The sequence below is a fragment of the Aspergillus chevalieri genome, chromosome 1 (genome assembly GCF_016861735.1).
Source record: "Aspergillus chevalieri M1 DNA, chromosome 1, nearly complete sequence".
Classification (NCBI taxonomy): Eukaryota; Fungi; Ascomycota; class Eurotiomycetes; order Eurotiales; family Aspergillaceae; genus Aspergillus; species Aspergillus chevalieri.
Genome location: NC_057362.1, coordinates 3,042,804 through 3,063,273, shown reverse-complemented (window position 1 = coordinate 3,063,273; position 20,470 = coordinate 3,042,804). Strand labels below are relative to the sequence as shown.

At 49.1% G+C, this 20,470-nt stretch overlaps 8 protein-coding genes across 8 annotated transcripts; 3 read left to right on the top strand and 5 right to left on the bottom strand.

Annotated features, from left to right (window-relative positions):
• Window positions 1-1,018: 1,018 nt before the first annotated feature.
• Window positions 1,019-1,752, bottom strand: ACHE_11033S (uncharacterized protein; the record flags this gene model as incomplete). The annotated part of the gene is made up of 2 exons (XM_043275555.1): window positions 1,019-1,661; window positions 1,718-1,752. 2 exons carry the CDS (start codon window positions 1,750-1,752, stop codon window positions 1,019-1,021), a joined length of 678 nt encoding a protein of 225 aa, XP_043132153.1.
• Window positions 1,753-2,294: 542 nt separating this feature from the next.
• On the bottom strand, window positions 2,295-2,939 carry ACHE_11032S (MARVEL domain-containing protein; the record flags this gene model as incomplete). Its single annotated transcript, XM_043275544.1, has 1 exon — window positions 2,295-2,939. One exon carries the CDS (start codon window positions 2,937-2,939, stop codon window positions 2,295-2,297), a length of 645 nt encoding a protein of 214 aa, XP_043132152.1.
• Window positions 2,940-3,548: 609 nt separating this feature from the next.
• Window positions 3,549-6,215, top strand: ACHE_11031A (glycosyltransferase; the record flags this gene model as incomplete). The annotated part of the gene is made up of 5 exons (XM_043275533.1): window positions 3,549-4,378; window positions 4,431-4,591; window positions 4,640-5,003; window positions 5,059-5,409; window positions 5,465-6,215. The coding sequence occupies 5 exons, from the start codon at window positions 3,549-3,551 to the stop codon at window positions 6,213-6,215; spliced, it is 2,457 nt and encodes an 818-aa protein (XP_043132151.1).
• Window positions 6,216-6,526: 311 nt separating this feature from the next.
• On the bottom strand, window positions 6,527-7,342 carry ACHE_11030S (NAD(P)/FAD-dependent oxidoreductase; the record flags this gene model as incomplete). Its single annotated transcript, XM_043275522.1, has 1 exon — window positions 6,527-7,342. One exon carries the CDS (start codon window positions 7,340-7,342, stop codon window positions 6,527-6,529), a length of 816 nt encoding a protein of 271 aa, XP_043132150.1.
• Window positions 7,343-7,386: 44 nt separating this feature from the next.
• On the bottom strand, window positions 7,387-7,746 carry ACHE_11029S (FAD-dependent oxidoreductase; the record flags this gene model as incomplete). Its single annotated transcript, XM_043275510.1, has 1 exon — window positions 7,387-7,746. One exon carries the CDS (start codon window positions 7,744-7,746, stop codon window positions 7,387-7,389), a length of 360 nt encoding a protein of 119 aa, XP_043132149.1.
• Window positions 7,747-10,591: 2,845 nt separating this feature from the next.
• Window positions 10,592-13,903, top strand: ACHE_11028A (uncharacterized protein; the record flags this gene model as incomplete). The annotated part of the gene is made up of 1 exon (XM_043275499.1): window positions 10,592-13,903. The coding sequence occupies one exon, from the start codon at window positions 10,592-10,594 to the stop codon at window positions 13,901-13,903; it is 3,312 nt and encodes a 1,103-aa protein (XP_043132148.1).
• A 738-nt stretch (window positions 13,904-14,641) lies between these two features.
• On the bottom strand, window positions 14,642-15,936 carry ACHE_11027S (uncharacterized protein; the record flags this gene model as incomplete). The annotated part of the gene is made up of 6 exons (XM_043275488.1): window positions 14,642-15,092; window positions 15,153-15,235; window positions 15,286-15,343; window positions 15,400-15,573; window positions 15,635-15,801; window positions 15,856-15,936. The coding sequence occupies 6 exons, from the start codon at window positions 15,934-15,936 to the stop codon at window positions 14,642-14,644; spliced, it is 1,014 nt and encodes a 337-aa protein (XP_043132147.1).
• A 1,065-nt stretch (window positions 15,937-17,001) lies between these two features.
• Window positions 17,002-18,485, top strand: ACHE_11026A (Zn(II)2Cys6 transcription factor; the record flags this gene model as incomplete). Its single annotated transcript, XM_043275477.1, has 2 exons — window positions 17,002-17,082; window positions 17,307-18,485. The coding sequence occupies 2 exons, from the start codon at window positions 17,002-17,004 to the stop codon at window positions 18,483-18,485; spliced, it is 1,260 nt and encodes a 419-aa protein (XP_043132146.1).
• Between the last annotated feature and the right edge of the window lie 1,985 nt (window positions 18,486-20,470).

Sequence of the window (20,470 nt, the reverse complement as noted above, 5' to 3'; positions counted from 1 at the left end):
TGCCAAAGCCATACAGCCTGGGAATCGCGAATGGGTAACTGCCATTATTGCCGTAAATGCAGCTGGATGGGCCTTGCCTCCCCAGATTATCCTGGCTGCAGAAAACCATCAATCTCAATGGTATCATGCTGTTCCAAAGGACTATACGATCAGTGTCAGCAGGAATGGCTGGACGAACGATGGATTAGGCCTGGAGTGGCTTCAAAATGTCTTTGAGCCACATACAGCCTCCCGTACATTAGGGAGATATCGCATGTTGATTTTGGATGGCCATAGCAGCCATGCCACTGCAGAATTCGACAGATTTTGTACAGAAAGGAATATTATTCCTTTATATATGCCTCCGCATTCATCTCATCTTCTTCAGCCATTGGATGTTGGCTGCTTTTCGCCATTGAAACGCTTATATGGCGAAAGAATCACCAAAAAGATGCAGAAGGGAATCAACGTTGTGGATAAAACAGAATTCCTCTATATATACCCTACCGTCCATTACCAAGCTCTATCATCATCAAACATTCGAAGCAGCTTTGCAGCAACTGGCCTGGTCCCATTTTCACCTGAGCGAGTCCTTTCAAAGCTTCATATACCATATAAAACACCGACGCCGCCTTCATCATCACATAGCAATCAATCCTTTGGTGCAGGAAAGACTCCAGCGGATATAAACCAGCTTGAGGCCCAAAAGAAGCGAATAAATCACCTCCAAAGTCATCAGGTGTCCCCATCAACTATGCAGGAGGCAATGGGAAAGGTCATGAGAGGGGCGGAGATGACCATGCAAAATGCCATCCTACTACGGCACGAAGTCCACCAGCTTCGCGTGGAAAACCGGCATCAAAAACAGAGAAGAGCAGCTCCTAGGGCCTTTATACAAGCTGGAGGGAGCCTGACAGGTGCTAAAGGACTACAAAAAGCGCAAGAACAGGAGGCTATAGTAAAGGAAGCATACCACCCAGTTTCCAGGCGGCGTAAGCCACCAACCTGTAGCACATGTGGTAAAATAGGCCACAATCGGCTAAAATGTCCTGAGAAATAGTCTATTGTTTTTATGGATAATATATATCAATTTTCTGGGGAGAAAGGCTTCAAAATCAGTGTATACTATATAGTACGATTCGGCGGTAGGCGGCGGCCAGCTGGCCAGCTCGGTGGTCCGGCCAGCTCGGTGGTCGGTTACGTTAGAGGTATCGTTAAGCACAGTCGCCGACTCAGGCGACTTGAGAATTTGACCCCATGCTTTAAGAACCTTCTTTATCATCCCGTTCACAGCGGGGTTCAGGAATGCCGTGAGTCCACTCGATGCGCCAAGCGGCCAATCGAGGACCGCGTTGATCGGCATCCCCACGACCCCGACTCGGTTGTGCGCGTCGGTCCATGTCGGTGCAGTCGTGAGCAGCTTGTTCAACACTTGCAAGAAATGTTTATAGTCTCGAATTGGAGGGGATTTCGGGGCTTGGTTGGTGCTAAAAAGTCGCTTGCTCGGGAGCTCCTTGAATGTCGAGGTGAAGAGGTCGTTCACGACAGAGTCGGACTCGATTAATTGGCCAAATTCACAGAGGACGGGATGCAGGTCGGCTGGCTCTTTTTCTGCGACGGAGACAATGTTTGCGAGCCATTCTTGCTGGACGCTGGGGTCTGTGGGCATCCAGTCTCCGAGGCTGTTGGTTGTTAGACGACGGAGTGCGGTGGCATGGTTTAGCGCGGGGGGGCATACCGGAGGAGTTCTTGCTTGTCTACTGTTGTGCTCATGTTGTCTGATCGTGTTTGGTATTGCTATGTCGATGGTTGTAGTTGTACTGAGACTGAATAGCGAGCCATTTATATTTCACCTCCGAAGGTCCGTGGTATGATGTAACCGTGTATCATGGTACAGATCAGCTCAGCCGTGTATGTCGTATTGGGCAGCATTTGTTTCAGTTCCTCTGTGGAATACATATTATTTCACATGGCTTACGCGCGTATATTCGCTTTTGCATTGCACATACTCTAGGCGTATTTGTATAGTATGCATGCGGGGTGATCTTTTGAGAACCCCGCGGAGGCATTACATCATGGTATACACATGTACCAGGGGTAAGATGCACTAAAGACGATGGCCCCATATAAATTTACAAGAGCCGCTCAACGGCTGAACTGAGCTTCGGTGGTGGGGGTTGTTCGACTTGCAAGTGGTGGATGGTTTCTCCGGGTGGGGTGTGATTGCAGTATACACATCACGGTATGGCCGGAAAGCATAACCAGCTGCCTGGATCAATTCAGATGTAACGTGCGTAAAGCAGCATAGATCTTGTTCAACATTTAGCATCACACTGCCCCTTGTCCGTCTTCTTAATGCTGTCCCGGTCACTTTCATCCAATTCAGTCTCACTCTCAGCATCGATCACCTTATACCCCCTCTCCGCATCACCAGCTTCCGTATTCTCTTCTCCTTTGTTCGCCGTCTCTTGATCCGTCCTCCTAACAACCTTCCTCGTCCTACAACACCATCCTACCGCAAGCACAAACGTCCCCAACCAAAGCACCATACAAACCAACCCAATCCAAACCCCCGCGCTCATCCTCCCTAAACTCCCCGTAGCATGCACATAATCCCCCTGAACATCCGCCCTAACGTAAATATTCCCAAAAACTCCTGTCTGCGCCATCCACAGCACAAACAGCACAAAGTCCCAAGTACACCATCCGACCCGGGTAACTGTCGCAAAGCAGTGCACTATGCAGGTGATTGCGGAGAGAGCAGCGACGACTTCGGCGTAGATCCATTCGGAACCTGCGTGGGTGGAGGTTTTGGTGGAGTGCGCGAGGTCGATGCCGTAGAGGGCGGCGATTATTATAGCGAGGATGAATTGGAGGGTGCGCAGGGCGATGCGGGTTATGAGGCCGCAGGGGCCGGCGTTGTGCCAGTATTGGTCGATTTTGGAGTTGGTCGGTTTCATGTTGCGATAGAATGATAGATGTGTCCTGCTCGAGAGTGGACGTATATGTATAAGCAGTAGCCAAAGATTGTAGTTCTTTCTGCGTGGATGATAAGAGATGTATTGGCCAGACGAGGGGTCGACCCGGATTTAAGAAACAAACCAGCCATCCAAAAATGGAAACCATGCATCTTCTGCTATTTGGGCAACACTAACTTGATCAGGTAATTATATCGTACTCGTAACCCGACACCCAATCATATCAAAGCGGGGATTCCAGAACCGGAAAACTGTCTGTTCTACGGCATTAGCGCCGTTCGGAACCGGCTCTAGGGCTCTGGAAAAAGTCTAATCATGCAGAAACCTTCTATATTTGGCCCATCTAGACATTATCCGGGTAAAAAACGCTAGAACTATCAGGGCTCCACCGGTCTGATGAGGTTATTCCGTGGATATCTATAGGAGAATGCGGACCGACCTTCAACAATTCAATTATCTACCCGTCTAAAATTCCCTCTCTGTTCCCTCTCCCTCCTTCGCTAATCGTGATTATCATTCCACTCATCACTTTGCCGCATCCCGTTTCTGGAGTATAACTGGACGGACTAAAAATAACCAAAGGTGATCACGATGGCAGACACGGTCGACGACAACCGGGACCCTCCTCCACCCTACGAGACCATCTCTCCCAGCGGTCCCGACACAGCAGAAGACACATCTCCCTCATATGTTTTGCCCTCTTCCGCCGCACCTCTTCCAGAAGTCTCCGCTACCAATGACGGACGCGTGGACGTCCAAGTAGGACAAAGATTCAGCCGGAACGTGGAATGGCTGATGCGCCGCAGCAGCACCCGCCAACCAGATCACGAACCTGGATCATCCAGAACCCGTCCACGCCCAGAATGGACCATAAAACTCAACATCGTCATCCAAGTCGTCGGCAGCCGCGGCGACGTGCAACCTTTTGTTGCGCTCGGCACAGAACTCCAAAAGCACGGCCACCGCGTCCGACTAGCCACACATTCCACCTTCGAAAACTTTGTCACGAGCACCGGTCTCGAGTTCTATCCGCTTGGTGGCGATCCCGCCGAGCTAATGTCCTACATGGTCCGCAACCCGGGTCTAATTCCCAGCATGAAAAGCCTGCGGGCAGGCGACATCCAAAAGAAACGCTCCATCATCGCAAACATCCTTCATGGCTGCTGGCAGTCATGCATTGAGCCTGATCCGCATTCCGGGAAACCGTTTGTGGCAGATGCGATTATCGCGAATCCGCCTAGTTTCGCACATGTGCATTGTGCGCAGGCGCTGAGTGTTCCTGTTCATCTTATGTTTACAATGCCATGGACGAGTACCAGGGAATTTCCGCATCCGTTGGCGAATTTGAGGTATACGGGGAGTGATCCAAGTTTGGGGAATCTGATCTCGTATCATTTTGTCGAGTGGATGACTTGGCAGGGGTATGCTGCTTCTCTGAATTGACATATATACTACTAACTTGTATGATCGCAGTCTAGCAGATTTGATCAACGGCTGGCGTAAGAATGTCCTTGAACTGGAGCCTGTACCAGCTACAGAAGGCCCGAATCTTGCGGAGACACTGCAGGTGCCATTTACATACTGCTGGTCCCCAGCGTTGGTTGCAAAGCCACCTGATTGGGGGTCCCATATAGGTCAGTTCTTTTCATGTCATCTCATCTTTTTAGTTCTAACGAGATCAGATATTTGTGGCTTCTTCTTCCGAGAACCGCCAGCTTACGACCCACGAGCAGACCTCGTCGAATTCCTTAACGCTGGTGATGCTCCGATCTACATAGGCTTTGGAAGCATCGTGGTCGAAGATCCGGAGGAAATGTTGTCTATTCTACTACAAGCAGTTAAAATGTCCGGAGTGCGAGCTATCATTTCCCGCGGATGGTCTAACTTCGAAGCACCTGGGAATTCGAGCCTTCATTTCCTCGGAGACTGTCCTCACGAGTGGCTGTTTCAGCATGTGGCTGCTGTAGTGCATCATGGTGGTGCTGGTACGACCGCTTGTGGGTTGCGGTATGGGAAGCCTACCACGATTGTTCCGTTTTTTGGAGAGTAAGTTCCCCTTTATCATTGCATGGGAAGGTCAATCATTGAGGTCTTTCTTCAGTCAAGCGTTCTGGGGAAGCATAGTCGCTTCCGCCGGTGTAGGACCGGATCCAATTCCGCAGAAGTCCCTCACCGCAGAGAAACTTGCAGATGCTATTCAATTCTGTCTAACCCCCTCTGCTGCCACTGCAGCAAAGGACCTGGCTAGGAAGATGAATCGGGAATCTGGAGCCCGCGCTGCAGTCGATTCATTCCATGCTCATCTTCCCCGGGGGGAGATGCAATGCGATATCCTTCCGGATCAACCTGCAGTCTGGAGACTAAAACGAGGAAAAACAACAGTACGATTATCAAAGCTGGCTGCGTATGCCTTAGTACGTGAGGGACGTCTTCAGAGGAAGCATTTGAAGCGGTGAGCATCTACGACAATACGGTACAGCAAAACAGACTGGGCTAACAGAGTATAGTCTCGAAACAAAGCCCATCGTTATCGACATCCGACGGTGGGACCCATTGACAGCCATCTCCTCGGCCTCACTATCAACAATGACCGGCATGGCAGACGCCACAGCAGGCATAATCCTCGACCCATACCGCGAATACAAACGCCATCGATCAAGATCAAACTCAGCAGAAGCCCCCACATCAGCCATATTCGAACAATCATCCACCCCTAACCGAGACCTAACCCATACCCGCCAAATGCTCCTCCTCTCCCTCACCAGCCTCGGCAAATTCCTCGGCCGCGCCTCCCGCGGCGCCCTCCTCGACCTCCCCCTCGCCGCAACAGAAGGCATGCGCTCTCTCCCGCGTCTCTACGGCGACCCCGTCAAACACCACAACCCGATAACATCCCTCGAGACCGGCGCAGCCGTCGCCTGGTCTACCTTCACACACGGCGTCTACGAGGGTGTCACAGATATTTTTGTACATACGTACCGTTCAAAGAAGGAGCAGGGCGCGGTGGGCGTTGCGAAGGGGTTGACGAAGGGGCTTGTTGGTTTGACGATGAAGACGGGGAGCGCGACGATAGGGTTGGTTGTGTATCCGAGTCAGGGTGTTTATCGAGGTTTGAGAAGGTCTGTGAGGAAGGGGGTTGAGAAGAAGGTTGAGGAGGGTAGGTGGGTTGAGGGGGAGGATATCATGCGGAGGGGGGATTGGGATGGGGAGAGGGTTTGTGGGGTATTGGATGAGATAATGTGTTCGAGGGAGATATAGCGTATGGAATCCTGTGTATGATATTTTTTCATCATTCGTATCATTGAATCTTATAGTACAACGTGGATTTACTTCAGCCTAGATCTATGTGGATAGCAACGATCGCACTATATATAACGCTAAAGGCATTGGTTAAGACACCGAGAAAACGCAGCAAAGAACCACGGAAACCAGAAAAACCTCTACCCCCTGATCATCCCCCTGTCAAAAAAAACTATATATCACCTGTTTTTGTCTCGTCGCGACGCTGAATCAATTGAAGAAACGTGAAAGTTATCAGCCCTAATTACGCCACCACTCCCCATGTGTGTTTAGATAACCGCTCGCTCAGTTAGAGAACGATTCTGCACGATCCTCTTGTAGGAAAGCACACTGAGGTCAAGCGTCTGGAACCTTCCATAGATGATCAACTCAGCAACACCGCGCCCGCAGGCCGGTGCCTGTTGGCTGCCGTGGCCAGAAAAGCCCACACAGAAAAGGAGGTTGCTGACCTCGCTGTGCGGACCAACAATGGCATTATGGTCAAATGTGTTGAACTCATAATGGCCTATCCAGGAGTTCGTCACCCGTGCACTGGCGAATTGTGGAACCTGGCGAGTGATCACCGGCAGAATCTTTTCCTCCCACGCATCCTCCGTGAATCTGAAATCATTCACATCTACTGCAGTGTCTGGCCCGATAGGTGGACAGCCGACCAGGTAGTCCTTTGTACCATACGAGCGGAGATGGACACCTGTTGGATCGATTGTCAGAGGCAAGTCCTGGAGCAGTGGCTCATCAATCGAGAAGATGTAGGTGTACCGCCGTCTGGCCTCGATCGGCAGGTCAATGCCCGCCAGCCGAGAGACCGTGGCGGCACGAGTACCTGCGGCATTGACTAGAGTGCCAACTGTGATCTGTTCCCCGCTTTGTAATTTGATACTCCGCACCTTACTTCCATCCAGACTTATGTCGATGACTTCATTCCCGATGTATTCGACACCGTTGTCGCGAGCTGTGCTGCGTAGCCATTGTACCATGCCGAAAGCGTTAAAAGCACCCTCATCAACAAGATTAAGACTCCCACTATCAATATCATCGGTGTAGAAGAATGGATATCTTGCTTTGATATCGGCCATTGATAGCATCTGCGTGCCTGCTCCGCAGCTGGCCTGCAATTTTTGGTCCTCCTTCAGTACCTCTGTGAATTTCGATGAATCAGACAGGTAAAGGTATCCAAAGTTGCGAATCGGGGGATCCGGCACGCATTCATCTGGTGGAAACTCGGCCCCCAGCGTTTGACGAAGTCGGCCGCATATTGGGCAATCTGGACATTGATGGTGGTTGCAAATTGCTGTCGCATACAGTTGTTACTAGCTTTGGTAGCGGAATATTGTAAAGAAGGATCCCGTTCAACAACGAGCACGGATCCCTTGAAGTCAGGGTTGGTGCTCAGGTTCCACGCAATTGAAGAGCCACTGGTGGCACCGCCCACAATCACAACATCGTAGTGAGGGCGGAGGGGTGTGGTGGGGAAGTTGCTGGTTGACATTTTGCGTGCGAAAGGAGATAGACAAGTGAAAAAGATTTCTCTGTGAACTGTGCTGATATATACTGAAGATACAGTGAGCTCTTTCGCCATTTGCGAGGGTTATATAGTGTGCGAAGTCCATGTTCATGAAGTCTGCGCGTACTGGAACTTGTTTACGATCAATATCTTGCCATTGCCACAGCCGTGATAAGCTTCCTAATCAATCTATCTGATTAATAGTCCCCCATCAATGAGTTCGATGTTGTTAAGACGCCGAACACACATTTGTAAGTGAATACAAGATACAACAGAGTTAACCAAGCTTCCGATCCTTATCCGGATGCGGTATTTCTCCACACTTCCTCCCGTCGCGATAAACTGCCGGTTTTATCTCAGGTTATTTGCCGCATTCATAAGCACATGTGGGCCACGGTAATTTTGTCAGCCAATTGCAACGGGTGTTTCGAGAAATAGGCAGGATAGATACACCAAACGGTATGATTAGGCTGCGGCATATCGTACGACTTGGATGTGGGAACAAGTCCGCAAATTGCGGATCTTGGATATCGGGACGAGATCCAAGTCCAACTGCGGATATTGTCACGGGCTCGGAATAGTAGATAATAACGAACTGAATTCCTATCTAAACTATTGTAGCCATCGACGAGAATATCGAATCTGGAGAAGAAAGAAGAAGAGGAAATCTATCTAGGTCATGAAGAGGTTTTAAGAGGATTGTTGGCGACATGACTGGATGGTGTTTGTGATGTATCATCCATTGCCGTAGTGTTGAACCGCCATGTGAGCTATCATATGTGAGCCGTCACAATCTACTTCATTGGTTCGATCCAGAGATCGTAGAGCCATAGTAGTGTGCCCCTCCGACCGACCGATAGATACCGATACCGATACAACGAACCCAGCAGGCATGCCTCGCCCAAGAAACACCGTTGCCTCTACCAGAGCCAACCGAAACGAAACGAACAATGATGATACCAACCGAAATGAAGCGAATACCAATACTGAACGAGAGAACCGACAGAACCCCATCCTTATTGATGGAGATGAGAATGAAGAACAACGCATGATGACCTTGGAGGAGTTCTTGCAATATGCCTCTGAGGAGCCAGAATGGTTGTATGAGAAGCTCCAAGCAACTCATCAACGATATGATGACAGTCTTGATGACCATAAGGTCCGTCTTGCTGAAGAAGAGCTCCGAGGACAAACCAAGGATGGAGAAATTGCGCTTCTGCGCCGTGAAACAGAAGAGATGAAGGGACAACTCCAAGATATCAAGAAGCAACTTACTGATGTGACTGCTGAACGTGACGCATTTGGGAGCCAAATTGCCCGACTGGTGATGGACAGTGCCAGTGGCCGTCGAGCCTCTCCAATGCCCATCAACAGCAAATCCACCAAGATCCCAGATCCCCCAATGCTTACCGATGGAAAGGAGCCCCGATTTGAAGACTGGCTGCTCCTGATGTCTCAGAAGCTTACTGCTAATGCAGACCACTTTGACACTTCCCAACTTCGTATAGCATACGTGGCTAGTCGATGTGATGGTAAAGCTCGGAAACACATCACTCCACGCATGCGAGATGATGCAATAAACCCATACACCGACTCAAAGGATATGCTCAATCACCTGAAAACAATCTATGATGATCCGAACCGTGTTACCACTGCAAAACACCAATTTCGACAGTTATACATGAAGAACAGTGACAAGTTTCATGACTTTTTCTCTGAATTCCTTTATCTCGCAGCTGAAGCGGGCGTCGCTGAAGACGATTGGAAGGATGAGCTTTACACCAAATTGACGACCAAGCTCCAGGAGTTGTGCATCTCCAGTAGCATTGGTGATGGAACCATTCCAGGAATTCTCTAGCGCTGTCTCCCAGACTGCAAGCCGACTTGAAGTTATCAACCACCGGGCTCAGAAGAATCGAACGTTCACTCCCAACAAGGATATGAGCAAGGGAACTAGTCGAACTGGGACCACCTTCAAGAAAGAACCGACCCCATCTCAGAGCACCAATTCTACCATCCCACGTATGGGTAATGCTGAGCGTGATCAATTGATGAAGGAAGGCCGTTGCTTCCATTGCCAAGAACATGGGCATCTTGCTCGCGACTGTTCCACCAAAACCCCAACCCCTGAACTGAAGGAACTTGAGCAGAAAGCACCTGAGAATGAACAGAATGATGATGCGGGAAAAGTCTAGCCCAGGAGAGAGTCTCCAACCTGGGGCTAGATGGTGTTGACCTAGGTGAATTGGATCTTAGCCAACTTATTGGAGGGAAAGGATTCAATGTGAATAGTCAGGTAGCTCACAATGGAATCAGTATCCCCCTGACTACCCTAGCCGACACTGGAGCAAATGGTTACCTCTTCATGGACACCCAACGAGCGACAGAACTAGTGAAATTCTTTGGAATCCCCACCCGACGACTCAATACACCGATTGGCACAAAAGGGTATGATGGACGAGCTGGCTCAACCATCACTGATGCTATTGTTTGCCACCTGCTTGTGGGCGGACGACGATTCCTGAACCAGCCCTTCCTGATTGCCGACTTGGGCCAACATGACATGATCATTGGACGGAAATGGTTCGACAGCCATGATGTCTGGTTGAATGTGAAACATAGAAAACTGGTTTGGCCAGAACAACGGAGCTGCTTGGATGACATCCAGAGCAAGCAGTATTTGGAGGCTCCGAAACAGATCCTGCAGCGTCCTAAGCCTGACCCTACCCACCAGGCTGATATGGAGCGACGTGATCGACGAATTGAGAAAGAAGAACAGAAGGAACAGTATTGAGTTCCTCGGAAGGAGGAAGCAGACCGGCGATCAGACATGGCCAAGATGTCACGCGCCCTACAGGGTCAGGAGATTAGCACCATCACTACCAATTCAAAGCCCCAAGGGAGGACAACAGACCGATCAGCAATCCAAATTGATATCGCAGCAATTGGAGCAGCACCATTCCAAAGACACCTGAAGAGAAAGGACACTGAGGTCTTCATTGCCAGCCTGTCTGAAATTGACCGCATCATTGAAGAAAAACGCGAGAAGGAACGCCAGGAAGATCACAATGAGCAGGAATTGGTACAGCAACTACTGCCCAGACAGTACCAGGAATATGCAGATGTTTTCTCCAAGGCCGCCTCTGATGAGCTGCCCCCTCAACGGACGAATGACTACCGGATTGAACTGGAGGAAGGGAAGACTGCAGAGTCAGAAGTGGGATATAGCCCCCTGTATAAGCAGACTGCAGAGGAACTGGAGGCTGCACGAGACTACATTGTGGACAACCTCCACAAGGGATTTATTGGACCCAGTGCAGCCCCTTTTGCCTCACCTATCTTGATGGCACAGAAGCCAGGGGGTGGACTACGGTTTTGTGTTGACTATCGAAAGTTGAATGCCATTACCCGAAAAGATCGATACCCCATCCCATTGGTTGATGAGTTGATGGAGAGAACCAGTGGTGCGAAAATCTTTACAAAACTGGATATACGACAAGGATTTCACCGAATTCGACTTGACCCTAAATCTGAAGATTTGACCACCTTTCGTACACGTTATGGGACCTACAAATACCATGTGGTTCCTTTTGGACTCACCAATGGACCAGCTGCCTTCCAGCGATTCATCAATGACACCTTGATGGACTATTTGGATGATTTTGTTACTGCATTTGTGGATGATCTGCTCATCTATTCAAAGAATGCTATTGAACATGAGCTTCATGTGAAGAAGGTGCTTGAACGGCTACGCGCAGCAGGACTCCAAGCTAGTATCAAGAAGTGCGAGTTCCATGTTACTCGGACAAAGTATCTTGGATTTATTTTAACAACGGATGGCATTGAAGTAGACCCAGAGAAGACTGCTGTGATCTGCAACTGGGCAGTGCCAACCACTGTTCGAGGTGTGCAATCATTCCTTGGGTTCTGTAACTTCTATCGAAGATTCATCAAGAACTACAGCCGCATTGCTAAGCCACTGAACCACCTGACGAGGAAGGATGTGCCATTCACCTGGACTAATGTATGCCAGGAAGCTTTTGAAGAATTGAAAAAATATCTGACTGACGCCCCGATACTGCGACACTACCACCCTGAATTAGAGACGAAGCTGGAGACTGATGCATCAGATGGAGTGGTGGCTGGAGTACTCTCCCAGAAGCATGGAGACCTCTGGCACCCAGTTGCTTATTATTCAAAGAACATGTCTGATGCTGAGCGCAACTATGAGATCCATGACAAGGAAATGTTAGCTATCATCCGCGCACTGCAAGAATGGCGTGCTGAACTTGAAGGACTGCAACTCCGAGAACGCTTCAACATCTATACAGATCATCGAGCACTAGAATACTTTATGACAACAAAGAAGTTGACTGCACGGCAAGCCAGATGGGCTGAGTTCCTCTCCCGATTCTATTTCCTGATTCGATACCGACCTGGACGAGAGAATACCCTTGCAGATGCCCTTAGTCGACCAGTGACAGATATCCAGAAGAAGGATGAGTACCGTCACCAGATCTTGCTGAAGCCAGAGACTGTTGAAGCACCAATTCAGGTGAATGACCTGGAGCCAGCATTACAGGTAGTGGATCAGATACTCAAGGCCAACCGGAACTCTGCTACAGCAGAAGGATATCACAAGAAAGCTCAAGAGGGAAAGGATGACTGGACTCTCCAAGATGGCCTGCTACTGAAAGGAAACCGATTGTTTGTTCCTGATGATGACCCTGAACTCCGCACCCGACTGCTTGATGAAGTGCATGCACAAGTATCAACTGCACACCCAGGGAGAACAAAAACCCAACAGCTCATCAGAGCACGATACTACTGGCCAACCTGGAGACAAGATGCTGAAAGATATGTACGGAATTGCTCAAAATGTCGGAGAGCTGAGAACCCTCGAGATCATGTTCCAGGGCTTCTTCAACCTTTACCCATTGCTGAGCGCCCCTGGCAACATATATCTATGGACTTCCGTTCCTTTCCAGTTGACAAGAATGGATATGACGCTGCACTAGTGATAGTGGATCGATTTAGCAAGAGACCCATCAGCATTCCCTGCAAGAAGACTGCCACCTCTGAAGATGTTGCACGCATGTTCATCAAACATGTTTACCGGCATAGGGGGCCTCCATCAACTATCGTATCAGACCGTGGACCCCAATTTGTGTCAGCATTCTGGGATGAACTCTGCCGAATCCTTGGAGTTCAGCTGAAGCTATCAACAGCCTACCATGCTCAGACAGATGGACAGACAGAAATTGTGAATCAGCATATTGTCAACAGACTGAGACCCTTCATCAACCGCTACCAAGATAACTGGTCTGATTTGCTGCCAATGATCGACTTTGCTGCAGCAACATTACCATCTGAAACGACTGAAGCATCACCATTCCTTGTTGATTGTGGATATGAGCCTCGGACCTCATTTGATTGGATATCGATTGAAGGATCCCCTCCCAGAGATGAGAAGATTAGTCGACAACGAGCTCAAGGCACTGCCAAGAAAATGAAGAATATATGGACTGCAGTGGCGGAACAGATTAAGCATGCACAGGACCAACAGAGAAAACAAGCAGACCGACGACGTCGCCCTGTTGACTTTGACATAGGCGATAAGGTGTGGCTCTCCCTTCGCCATTACCAGACTGACCGACCAAACAAGAAGCTTGATAGCCAGATGGCTGGACCCTTCCCAATACTCGAACGGGTGGGTAACTCCTATCGATTAGAGCTCCCTGACTCAATGAAGATACACCCTGTGTTTTCACCAGACAAGCTCCGACGGGCAGCCAATGATCCCTTGCCCGGGCAGATGACCGAGCCTCCAGAACCGATTGTGGTGGCTGATGAACAGGAATGGGAAGTGGAAGAGGTGCTTGCCTCACGCCTATGTCGGCGTCGGTTGCAGTACCAGGTGAAATGGATAGGATTTGATGAGGACCGAACTTGGTATCCAGCCACCAACTTCAAAGGATCTCCACATCGAATACGTGACTACCATCAGAAGTACCCTGATCGCCCAGGACCACCATGTCGACTGCAGGAATGGCTCAAGGCCTGGGAGGAAGGAGTTGATGAGATTGAGGACCATCCTGATGATAACATGCCCACACAGAGTCTGGGGACAGACTCTGCCTAAGAAGGGGGGTTATGTGACGGCTCACATATGATAGCTCACATGGCGGTTCAACACTACGGCAATGGATGATACATCACAAACACCATCCAGTCATGTCGCCAACAATCCTCTTAAAACCTCTTCATGACCTAGATAGATTTCCTCTTCTTCTTTCTTCTCCAGATTCGATATTCTCGTCGATGGCTACAATAGTTTAGATAGGAATTCAGTTCGTTATTATCTACTATTCCGAGCCCGTGACAATGTGTCCAGGTGAGATCATTGACGATCAGGACCCACTGCTTGGTGATGAAGTGCTATTGGAAGAACATAACTTTGAGAAAGAGATGCAGAAGTTAAGGGAGAAGGAAGCACAACTGAGACGTAAATACAATCGATTCTAGATGGCTGTGAGACAATTTGATTCTTTACCCTTTAGATAGAGTGGAAATTTAGTTACTGTTGTCAACCTTGTAGCAGCTCATCGCTGTTACTGGTAATAGCGAGATGCTGCCAAAAGCAACTGGGTGCATGTAGCAGTGCCAACAGCCACTGGTGAGCACTATAAACATCCATTAATGAACAACAATCTGTACTACCCACTCATAGAACCTCGGAGCAACCCAGTAAGAGTATCATGAGGTGAATATATTAGATTAAGCATATGTTATCTGAGAAGATATCCCCCAAGAAACAAAAGTTGAGAAGGAGAAAAAAAAAAATATCTGTCAACTGATGGCATCCAGTAACTACCAAAATTCAACGCTGATGCTGATAGAAAAGGTCATCAGCATCTTGCGCTTCAGCTGCAGCCTCCTCAGGACTAGGGTCAATGTGCTCCTCCACTGGGCCATCATGTTGGGAGCGGGTAGCCGGCCGATGGCCAGTGAGAGGCCGCTTGGCAGTGGTGGTAGCGCGCTGGTTACTGCTGGGAGGCCGCTGGTTGTTGGTGGGCTGGCGCCGGGCGGGGGTGGTACAGCTGGCGGGAGGTTCAGACACAAAGCCATCAGACTCATCATTGTCATAATCAGTGGGAGGCCGGGCTGAGGCAGAAGACACAGAAGCAGAACGGGAAACCTGGTTGCCATTGTTATTAGATGAAGAGGAAGACGCGGGACCAGACGTGACAACAGGGGCGCTAAAAGGGACCATGGGACCAGACACAGCCGGGGCGGCAGAAGCAGAGAACTCACTCTCGTCGGCGGGGGGGCTAGAAACACTCAGTTTATCACAAGTGAAAACCAGAGCCAACCAGGGTATTTCCACTCACAGATCAACAACTTTTTCCAAGCGGTGGTGCGGGTGGCCAGAGGAGCCCTGCGCCATTTGAAGCGATGGGTAGTGCCCGGTTTTCTATCAAAGTCAGTCACATCCAAAGAAACAGAAGATCAGGGTTGACTCACGATGTGCATATTTCTGACATGTTTTCTGACCGTTGACCCCTTGTGCCCTTTGGAGGAACTAGGCTTCGCATCAGTGGGATTAACTGGTAATGACTGGGAGTAGTATGAACTTACCAGGCGTAGGTGCAGTAGGGGCATCGGAAAGCGCACGCGGGAATCAACTGACCATTGTCACCACTATTCATTACCAGAAGACCAAAACTACCACTTACCACATCGCCAGAAATTGGAAATTGCTCGAACTCATTCAGACCTTTGTGCTGTTCACAATCACAGAGCTGTTTCATCCTGGCTACTGTCAGTAACAGCTGGTAGCAACCAGTAACAATTTGTTCATGGGAATGCTCACACACCACGCCGCCTCACGGCAGCATCAAGGTTTGCATTGGCAGCGGGGGTGGGATTCGAAGTGGTGACGGTGGTGGTTGTTGGGGGGTGCTTGGCTCCTTTCTGGGCTCGTTTGGCAGCCTTGGTAGCAACCGCCTTTTCGGCAGCGGCCTTGCGCTTGTTGTTGACCTAGGTGAAACAGCGTTAACAATGGCCAGTAGCAACTGGTAATCGGCTGGTAACAATTGGTAACAACCAACCATGGTAAGCCCGACGCCAGATCACCCGATTAGCGGTCCACAGCGCTAATGCATGGTGGCACATACGTTCAACGCCAAGGAAAATCAGCACTTACCATTTTTTTGTTTATCAGTCTGCGGAAAATTGAGAAAATGAAAAAAATGAACGGAATAAGAATAATAGATCGGTGAGAGAATAGTAGAGAGTTGTAAGAAGAAAAAAATGGAGAGAAATCAGGAAGAGAATAAATACAAACTGATTGATTCATTTTGGACTAGCCAGAATAGGAAAGGTTCAAGTGTCAAGACATCAAACCATCGGCTACATACCAGAAACTACCAAGTGAATGGGGTGATGAGTGGGTCATTATAAAATTCCTGCCCAATAGCAAAGAGGCTTGGTGCTGATATGTCAACTGTACCCGTCGGTTGTTACCAGTACTTACCAACAGCCATCGGCCACTAGCAGCAGTTACCAAAACAATTAGGAGCAAACGCACAGCGCCGTCAGGGTCAATGAGGTCAGCGCCAAGGAAGAGTTAAGGGAACGAGCAAAGTTCACCAGGTGGCATTATCTAGGAGCAACTGGTAATTACCAGTGTCTTTTCTGTTTTACACATAAAATACGATAAAATACAAAAAATACAAAATTACGACCTGGTCAGCCTTCTTACTGTATTAATACAGCTTAATCAGCAAAATTACCTACAGAAGCATGGTAGCCAACTGGTAACTACTGGTAAAAACTAGATATGGCCACCTGGCGAGCTCTACCTGGCGACCTGGCGAGCCCTAGACTCCAGGAATCTGTAAAACTCAGATGCCGGGTAATTAAAACATGGTATTGTAAGTGCCGGAAGCCGCTAAATGAGTCATGTGACTCACTAGCGCGGCACCGCACCTCTAGAACGATGCCACCCGACCTGTAACCTGTGTTAGTACCCGGCGGGCTACGTGTCTGACCGCCCTCGCATAGTGCGCGGTAGTCATATAGCTAGCTTAGCCGATAGGCCACCACCAATTAATGAACCATCCACTACGCACCAAAATTAGTGTACATACAGCTGACTGGGCCCACACATCCGATCGGGTATAAAAGAAAACGAATACGACTACGAAGTACGAGACCTCTCTCAACCCTCCAACAACTATGACGAGGCTTGTGAAATCACGGCGCACACATCAGAAATCGCGCTTGGGGTGCAGTAATTGTAAGCGAAGGCGTATTAAGGTGAGTTGATGCTGGTGACGGTCTCCTTTTTCTTGCTCGCATATATTGCATGCGTTGATAGCCCGCTTTACTTCATTACCGGAGTGCACTTCTGTTCTTTCCCTTTGATTTATTTGCTACTGCTCAAGGTTCGGATCATGCTGGATACTCTGATCTCCCTATTCTGCTTTCCTCAGCGCAGGATCCGTCTTCCATCCATGAGTACCAGTATTGACCCCTGCCAGTGCGACGAGAAAAAGCCCATCTGCACCAACTGCGCCAACCATGAAATCGAATGTACTTTCTCCGCGCGAGGGAGCTCCGAAGTATCGTCCGCTGCTTCCGGCTCCATATCGACTAGCGAGCGACACCCTCGAGAAAAGAAATACCGCTTCCGGACCTCTCAATACACAACCGAGGTCTCGAAACGAACGACCCAATCACCAACCTTGAAATCGACAGAAACGCAGCATAAGGACGTCTTTACAGAAGCGAGCACAGACTTTATCTCAATTCCTGACCTTCAACTCTTTCATCACTTCCTCGTCTCCACCATACCCACCACAGTCGACGACGAGGATGGACGTGTAGTCTGGCAAAATCACGTCGCGCAATGGGCTCTTGAATTTCCATCAATTCTACACCTGATCTTGGCTCTCTCTGCGCTACACATGGGGCACGAGAAACCGGCCTTGCGGGACCAATATCTCCAACAAGCCGATGACCATTTCACATTCGGAATCCAATCCGTCACTGCCGTCCTTTCCGAACTCAACGCAGACACATGCCAAAAAGTCTACATCTCAGCCGTGATGATCTGCTTCGCTTATTTTGGACGAGGACCCCGACCAGGGGAGTATCTCGTCTTCAGCGACAACGGTCCGGCGGAATGGCTGGTGCTCATGCACGGCGTAAAGTTGATTCTGGAGTCGCACCGTAACAAGGTGTTTAGCGGGATCCTGGAGCCAAAACCAAACTCGGATGTTCCGAACATAAGCCCGTCACTACAAAACGAACTGCAAAACCACATCGCGCAAGTCCAAGGACTGCAGCGCCTCGTCGATTTACAGCATCTATGGGACGCGGGAGATCGCGTGATGTACGTGTCTGCTATCGACAATTTAACATCCACGGTGGAAGAAATATACCAAAAGCGCTCCCTCCGAAAATCAGCAGTGGGCTTAATGCACATCCTAATGGGATGGCTTTATCGACTACCCCGGGACTTTGTGGCGCAGTTGGAGCGGAAGGATCCATCGGCGCTGGTGATTCTGGCTCATTGGGCTGGTCTCTTGAAGTATATGGAGTCTGTTTGGTTTATGAAGGGATGGGCGGATCATGTTCTGAATGGTGTTTGTGCATTTTTGCCTGCTGATCTGTGGGTGTGGATTGAGTGGCCAATGGAGCGTGTGCAGGAGGAATAATGATTTTCGGTCCCTGTTCCAGCTTTTTCCATTCCAGAATAGTCTCTCGATCTAGTAAGGAATATGTGCCTATGTATTTCCTTCATATCAGATCTTGCTGATACGAATTAAGAATAGAAATCTGCGTTTTATATATATAGCAGAATACAGTCTCCGACATAGCAAGGGCTGTGGAGAGAAGACATGTATACTAATCAAGGAAATGGTGGCAATTTAAATTCTTCTGGCAGATAATTAGGATGAGTTAGGTTTACCAATAAATGAAATAGCACTAGGACAAATGGAGTGTCCAGCTTCAGCGTACAGTGAATTGTATGAAAATCCCAAGCAACAACACCTCAAAAAGAACAACAATGATAAAGATAAAGAAAAGAAAGAAAAGAAAACAGGGAGAATACAGATAAAATACGAAATGTCTCGCGTATTCTAGCGCGAAGCTTAGCGAGCGTATAAATCGCACACCCACACTGTTCTGCAAGTTCCCCCCCCCCCCCCTTCCTTTGCGTAGGCCCTTCATTTATTTCTGTGACAACATTAGCTGTTTTTTCTAACTTGGGGCTTTTGTGAACACTACGGTCTTGCACCCCAGTAATTTCCACGGTCACCATCCCGATCCGAAGCCGGTCTAGCAGCACAGTCCCTCCCCCGTGCGGAAGTCTGGAACGAACAATCCCCCGGAGGACGCGCGCTGTTAGACAATTTTGCTGCTGCCATAGATCGCCAGGAAGCTTCAGCCACCCTGTGGGCTTGCCTACAGGTTGCCGATATATAAAAGCTCACAACTCGTCGCAGATGTGCGAACAGGTGTCACTCCAGTATATTGAGGCCTTGGAGGAGAGCCTTATCGGCATCTCTTTGACGTAGATGTAGCATCCCCCGGGAAGCCAGTCAAGTGACATCGAGCAAACAATAGCACAGAAACTGAATTTTGACAAAACACTGTCCTTAAGAGACCTCTCGAGGATACAATCAGAATGAGAGAGAACATCAAAGAGAGATATATGTGGTTGGCATCCTACTTCATCACGTTGCGCTAAGCAGTTGGTAGCTTCCCTCCCTTTAAGACTGAAAAGGCAGAAGGGGATTAACTAGAGAGTGGGCTGCTCACATGAAGCTAATGGATGCCCACCTAGGTGAGTTAGAGTATCGTCATGTGTAGTCTGGCAAGTCACTGACCTTCCCTTTCGCCAGGCACAAATGACCCCGCCAAAGACCCCGATCTCTACAACCCTTGTCCGCCGCCCTTTCAAGTTCGTAAATCTTTGACACGCCGGGCCGTGAGGTTCCTCGATCACTTTGAGCGATAAGAGGAAGAGAATAGTCCACCAACGACACCTCCGGGGGCCAGTTGAATGCCAGCGCGATGACAACCAGGGCGGGCTCAAACGGGAGGAAAGAAGAAAATACCTGTATATATTAGCGGAAAAGCTGTGTATATTATAGTCAATGATGGGATTTCAGCGAGTGAAGAAGGAACTGGGACTTCCTTTTCCAATTGTAGACCGCAACTTGCGGAGAACTGAAGGCACAATAAAAAAAAGAAAGATGTATTCTGCTACGAGAGGTATTTATAGATAAAAGGGGTTGATAAACAATTTGACTACAATATGGTGGCTGTGCCCTAGCTGAACCTTTGAATGAGGATGTCGATTACACGTAATCTGTTCCTATACAGACTCCTGCCCTCCGTGCCCGCAAAAATACAGGCCTAGCCAAGCACCAGCCTACATCTGCTCAAGCCTCAGACAACAAGGTACACTGCGCTTATCACGACCCTGGCGCCAGATCGTCCTGAAGCTCCGGTGTAGGCGAGCAAGGTGCTAACAGCTCCGATCGATTAACCTGTCTGTAAACCCGTCATCCAGGTCTTGTATTACTTCTGTACTATATATAGCATCCTTGATTATTTGAGTGGACTGGTCAGCAATGCTTTGCTTCAGGGATTGCATGCTGGCGAGGTGAGTACCTTCAAAGTATCAGATAGC